At 43.6% G+C, this 7,014-nt stretch overlaps 1 protein-coding gene across 1 annotated transcript; it reads right to left on the bottom strand.

Moving 5' to 3' along the window:
- Positions 1–5,683: 5,683 nt before the first annotated feature.
- LOC113887799 (melanoma-associated antigen B18-like) lies at positions 5,684–6,706 on the bottom strand. Its single transcript, XM_027535020.1, has one exon. It carries the CDS (start codon positions 6,704–6,706, stop codon positions 5,684–5,686), a length of 1,023 nt encoding a protein of 340 aa, XP_027390821.1.
- Between the last annotated feature and the right edge of the window lie 308 nt (positions 6,707–7,014).

Raw genomic sequence — 7,014 nt, 5'->3', positions numbered from 1 at the left:
CTCACCCAGGGATCGAACCCACATCTCCTATGTCTCCTGCATTGCAAGAGGATTCTTTACCTGCTGAGCCATCAGGGAAGCCCTGTATACTATTGTTGGACATGTAAAATGGTGCAGCCACTATAGAAAACAGTATGAAAGTTTCTTTAAAAAGTTAAATGTAGAACTACCATATAATTCAGCAATCTCATTTCTAGATATGTATTCAAAAGAATGGAAATCAAGATCTTGAAAAGATGTCTGCATTCATGTTCCTTGTAGCACTCTTCAGCGAAGATATGTAAACAACCCAAATGTCCATCAAAGGTAAATGAAGAAAGAAAATGTGATTCATACACATACATACACTCACATACACAATGGAATATTATTCAGTCTTAAAAGAGGAAATCCTGCCATTTGCAACAATATGATGGACTTGAAGGACATTATGCTAAGTGAAATAAGCCAATCACAGAAGGACAAATACTTCATGGTTCTGCTTAAGGGAGGTACCTAAAATTATCAAACTCATAGAAGCAGAGAATTAAGTGTAGTTACTAGGGGCTGGGGTGAGTGGAAAATGAGGAGTTGCTTAATGGGCTTCCCTAGTGGCTCAGACAGTAAAGAATCTGCCTGCAATGCAGGAGACACAGGTTTGATCCCTGGGTCAGGAAGATCCCTTGGAGAAGCGAATGGCAACCCACTCCAGTATTCTTACCTGGGAAATCCCATGGACAGAGGAACCTGGCAGGCTATAGCAAAAAGTCAGACATGACTAAGTGACTAACACTTTCACTTTTTTTTTCTTTCAATTGTTATACTGGTTCAGATACACAAAATGAATTAGTTCTAGAGATCTGCTGTACAACATAGTACCCACAGGTAACAATACTGAAAAAGTTTGAAAGAGCATAGATCTCATGTCAGGTGTTTTCACTCTGAAAGAAAAAAACAAAGGGACATGAGGACACTTTTGGAGGAGATGGATATGTCTGTTACAATGACTGTGGTGATGATTTCACAGGTGTATGTGCTGTGCTGTGCTTAGTCTCTCAGTTATGTCCGACTCTTTGCAACCCCATAGACTATAGCCTTCCAGGCTCCTCTGTCAATGGGGATTCTCCAGGCAAGAATACTGGAGTGGGTTGCCAAGCCCTCCTCCAGGAGATCTACCCAATCCAGGGATTGAACCCAGAACTCCCTCATTGCAGGCGGATTCTTTACCATCTCTGCCACCAGGGAAGCCCAAGAATACTGGAGTGGTTAGCCTATCCCTTCTCCAGGGGATCTTCCTGCCCCAGGAATTGAACTGGGTCTCCTGCATTGCAGGTGGATTCTTTACCAGCTGAGCTACCAGGGAAACCCTCACAGGGGTATGCAAATGTCCAAACTCATCCAATTGTACATTTTAAAATTGCAGTTTTTTATTAACTATATCTCAGTAAAGATTTGTTTGTTTTTTTTTTTTTTAAAGAAAAATAACCCTAGAGAGTAGTTAAAAGAGTATGGTGGATCTATGTGTGCTGTCATGGAAATATCCTGCATTCATTTTGTTAAGTGACAGGGTCAAGAAGCAGAACAATATGTACGTTGTTGATCATGTATGCTAAATTCAACATATATTTCTAAAATTGATTAATTTTTGGCTGCACTGGGTCTTTGTTGCTGTGTGTGGGCTTTCTCTCATTGCAGTGAGTGGGGGCTACTCTTCAGTTGTGGTGCTCAGGCTTCTCATTGTGGTGGCTTCTTTTGTTGCAGAGCACAGACTCCAGGTACATGGGCTCCGTAGTTGCAGCTCACAGGCTCTAGAGCGTGGGCTAAGTAGTTGTGGTGCATGGGCTTAGTTGCTCTGCGGTATGTGGGATTTTCCTGGAAGATTCCTGGGATGGAACCCATGTCTCCTGCATTGGCAGGCGGACTCTCATCCACTATATTACCAGAGTCCTCAGTATATTTTTATAGTGCATCTACATATGAGAAAGCCTCAGATTAGCTTTAAAGTGACACACATCAGGTTGTTGGGCTTCCCTTGTGGCTTAGCTGGTAAAGAATCCACCTGCAATGTGGGAGGCCTGGGTTCGATACCTGGGTTGGGAAGATCCCCTGGAGAAGGGAAAGGCTACCCACTCCAGTATTCTGGCCTGGAGAATTCCATGGGCTCTATAGTCCATGGGGTCGCAAAGAGTCAGACATGACTGAGCAACTTTCACTTTCACTTTTCATTTTCACGTTGTTAATTGTGGTTGCCTCTGAGGAGGGGGCTGGATTTTGAGGGAAGGGGGAAACTGTAATATATTTGTATTGTTAGAATTTTTGAAAGAAAAATACATGTACTATTTATTACCTTTGTAATTATAATATTTAAATACATCTGACTACCAAAATAGTAGGTATGCATTAATCCGATAAAGTAACTGATGCAACAGACAAAACCTGTGGACCTACAATGGCTTAAAGCAACAGTTTATTCCTATACATATGAAGTCCAATGTGGGTAGACAGGGGCCTCCACTGTCATACAACCCAGGGATCAGCTCCCATCAGTGCTTCCACTTCTCAACGAGCAGTCTCCATGTTTGCTGCTGAATGGAACAGAAAGCCTGGAGGTGGCGTACTTGCTTTCAAATACCTTGGCCCGGGGGGGGGGGGTGACAAACAATGTTTCTGTTCATATTTCAGTGTCTCTGTAGTCACATGGGTCTTCCCAAGTACAAGTAGATTGGAACGAACGTGTAGAACACATTTATAGGTGACATTAGGCACAAAGGAAAACTAGGATTTTTCTCTGGGGCATGAACTGAGATAAGAGGTGTATGAAAGATGGTGAATTCTTTTGATCTTTATTGTTCAAAGGCAGAATGTTTGCCAAGAAATCATTTTCCTCTCCTAGAAGGACTGTGGTTCTGAGGAATTCAGCCTCAGTAGATGTTCACTTGAGAGTGATTTCCATGGTCTTTTCTCATCCTCAACTTATAAGGGAGGCTTTTGTAAGCTCACTCACTGGTGTATGTATTCAGTGTTAGTGTTAGTCAGTGGTGTCTGACTCTTTGTGACCCCATGGACTGTAGCCCACCAGGCTCCTCTGTCCATAGAATTCTCCAGGCAAGAATACTAGAGTGGTGGCCAGTATCAAATAACACATCCCTGCAGAATCCTACCAACAATATTTGGGTCACTTACAAAAATCCCCCATGTGCCTTCAAACTGGTACCAAGAACCAGTATTCTGTAAGAAATAAGATTGTGATCACCAGCTTATTTGAAATACACGTTGATATTTGTGGGCTTGGAGTGGGGCTGTGGTAACCAGGTATCTAGACTTCATAATCAGGGTTCCACTGGCAGGGATGGGACCTTCATGTACAGAGAGTTGGAATGCTCTAATCAAGGGAGGGCAGGTGACTCTGGACTGCTTGTGTCACAGGGAGCTTGATGCAGCTCGAGGTCACAGTAGAGAGCTCGTCAGCATATGAAGTTTTATCTGGGCAAGAGGGCACACTGGGGAAGACCCGGGGGGAACAAGCTATAATGCAGGGAAGTGCTGGAACAGGACTTATGCCCGTATGTGAGCAGAGTCAGCTACCACAGATCCCTGGGGCTAGTTAGTGACAAGAGGATTCTCAGCAAATGAAACCCACAGACAAGCCCCAAACTGTGCTTCATTCTCATATTCACCTTCCTTCATCAGGATTGCTTTTTGTACTTTGATTAGAGCGTCTTATTTTTTAATCGTATGTGATATATCTTGTAGTAGTGAGAATAACAGAGAATGAAGAGACAGGTCTGCCTCGGGCTGGAGGAGTGGACAACTGTGGGCTCTAGAAAAATGTGGACCAAGGGTCTAGTCCCAGCTGTTTTCACTTATCAGCTATGTGAGCTTGAGAAAACTACAAGTTCTTCATCTGCAATGTCTGATAAGCCCTACCTTGTAGGACTGTTGGAATATATGCAATGGATATGAAGCACTTGACTGAGTAACATCTTTAATGAATGGCAGGTATATGATTTTTTTTTTTTTTTTACTGCAGATGGTACCACCCTCCCCTCTGCAAAGATTTTTGTTATATTAATTTGGATGGTATCACCAAATATGCAGCTTTCCACCTAATGATCCCATAATTCTGCTTAGCAAAAAAAGCAAAATAAATTCCCCCAATTGAGGACTACTTAATTTGTGTGTGTGGCTGTCTATCCCAGTTGGATGCCAACTCCAAGGTCCTAGAATTTGTGTCAAGGACCAACAACTTCCCCTTGGGTGCCTTTCCATCCAAATTACCTGTATTTTTATTCATTTCTTCACCACAAGACATGGAGCCCTCCCTTAGAGTTTGCAAAATTATACCCAAGATAACCTAATTAAAATGCCTTTCTAATGCCTTAGGAGCTGGTTCTCAGCATTCCACCTCAAGGGAGTATCACCTTTATTTCTCAGAAATTCCTTGGAGATGATGTGCATAAAACAGCTAGGTTGTGCTCTGTGTTCAGCTGCACCTGAACAAGAGCACCAGACACCTTCCATTTCTGCCCAGGAGAAGCTTTTCCTCTGGTATATTGATACTAAAGTAACTTACAAGCAGGTTTGCCTTCCAGGGTTTTGTCCTCCAGCACTGAGAAAACACCATTTGTATACCTGGCCTCTGTTCTTCAGTCCCACAGCCTCATCTAGCCTACCACCCAGCTTAACTGAACAGGATAGCCCACTGAGAGACTTATATTTTCCCCAAACCCCAAACTACTATTCCCCAGGAAATTTGCACTCTATTGTTTTCAGCCAAACACCTTCCCCCTCCCACTTCTCCCAATCCCATATTTGTCCCCTCGCCTCTTTACTCCTTTAAATCTTAAAGAGTATTTCACCATGTTCTGTATATAATTACTGCTCCTTAACTGTACAATTCTAAAGGCAGGGGTGTTTTGTATCCCCCTAGAAATGGTTTCACCATTTCTAACACAATAGTTTTCAAAGAGCAGATGCTCAATTAATATTTGGGGAATGAATGAGACAGACAGCATGAGTTCCAGTTTATAAACATTTTATTTCTCTTATGTTCTTTAACAAGCTAAGCAAAGCCAGGTATGTATCTTTTATTTTTATAGAATAACAGATTAAAATGATTAAGGGAAAGCAAGAACTGTATATTTTTTAAGATTTTACCCCCCTGCATGTTTTCATCCCAGTAATTTTGCTGTTGAATTTTTTCACATGGTCCAAAGTACCATGCCATGTTGTGTTGTTCTAGTTCAATATATACTAAAGGTTTCCCCATTTATGTTGCAAAATAATGAAACTCTTATATCTATTGAGTTAAATCTAACATGCAACCAAAATCACTAGTAAGTTTAGATTCTGAAATGTATATCTTCTTTAAAAGAAAACCTTTGAAATATAACAAAAGGAAAGAAAGGAAGGGAGAGAGAGAGAGAGGAAAAAATAGAAAGAAAAAGAAAAGAGAAAAGATTAAACTCTAAGTTTGCCATATAGAACAGCAACACAAAGATGATATTATAGTTTTCCCTGTGGGCCCACCCTGGTCATCCACAGCTTAGAACGTTACTGCTCTTTTTCAACCTAAAAAAGAAAAAAAAAGAGAAAGGTAAAATTTCAAGTTAGCAATATATACCAGGAACTCCAGGATGGTATACACTTCTCCAGTCCCACCCTGGCCCTCCACTGTTAGAATGCTGACACACCTTTTTGAATTTCACTTAGCCTGGGAGGAGGTGCTGGCTCTGGCTCTGGAGCGGGCACTGGCCAGGGCAGCAGTACGAGCCCTGGCTGCAGCTCTGGCTCGGGCTCTCTCTTCCTCATCTCTCAAAGCCTCTTGATACCAGGATGGGAAGGCAGTGGGAACGGTATCGTGAACCTTGGCTAAAAACTCCAGGACTTTCATTTTGCTTGTTTCAGCATGGGCTCTCGGGCCCCACAGGAACTCATAGCATGGAGGCTCACTGTTGGCCACCTGGCGGTACTCCAGGTACTTGAGCTGCACCAGATCTTCTGTGAGGACCTTCTTGGGATCCCCATAGATGAAGTGCTTCCTTTCAGCATATATGCCCATCATATTCAGCACTTCCCAGATTGCCTCTTCAGGGGCGCAGTTGCCTCTCATGAAGATCACACCAAGCACAATCATCAGGATGCCGGTCTTTGGCATGTGCTCATATTCATTCAGAGCTGAATCATAGGAGAGGTCTAGTTTGTTGACAAGGGTGTAGCAGTGCCTGGTAGGATCTACTTCCTTCAAATCAACACCAAAAGCCAGCTCCATATGATCAGAAGCTCTCTTAAGGATCTCATTGAAATGATTCTTGTACTGTTTGATAACAAACTTCAGCATGTCTGCCTTCTTAATTGGCTCTCTCTTTTGATACTTCTGCAGCAGAAACTGCACCAACAAAACCACTTTCTTACTTAAAATCTCACTGAGTGAGCTCTCAGCGCCCCTGGGGAAGCTTGCGCTTTCCGCCTTTGGGCTATTGATATTTTCAGCTGAGTTGGTGCCTGAACTAGCTGCAGTAGCACCGGTGGCTCCCTCACGTGCCTCAGGAGTGCTGGGTGTCCCAGCAGCAGGCAGATTCTCAGGTCTGTCCCCAAAGACCGGGGAATGGGGCTTTCCTGCTGCTGCTGCCCCAGTGGCCTTAGCAACCTCTAGGCCCTGGGTCTCAGTACGGGCCTGGCGGCGTTTCTCACGGGCACGGAGCTTACTCTTCTGACCCCGAGGCATGATGACTGGTCAGGGACCGCAGGCAATTGCTTAAGCTGCCAAGGTTGATGAGCTCACCCTAGAAGACAGAGGAAAAGAAGGCGTGTATAGCCTCCGTAGGGAGATTCTTCTATCTTGGCTCCAAGAAAACTGCCTTTGTTGATCCCCTTAAGGGTACCGTTTTAGGAACCCACAAGACAGAGGCCAACGGAACTCTGTGGGCCTCCTTTGTTCATCAGGGGCTTGTCACCTTAATTCTAACCCGGAATACTGAACTTGACTCCTGACCAGTCCTTTTACGACTCCCTCTGCTGACTTGAGGCTGCCCC

The sequence above is a fragment of the Bos indicus x Bos taurus genome, chromosome X, assembly GCF_003369695.1.
Source record: "Bos indicus x Bos taurus breed Angus x Brahman F1 hybrid chromosome X, Bos_hybrid_MaternalHap_v2.0, whole genome shotgun sequence".
NCBI classification, from domain to species: Eukaryota; Metazoa; Chordata; class Mammalia; order Artiodactyla; family Bovidae; genus Bos; species Bos indicus x Bos taurus.
Note: the sequence above shows the minus strand (reverse complement) of the source record. Positions and strands in the feature narration are given on the sequence as shown.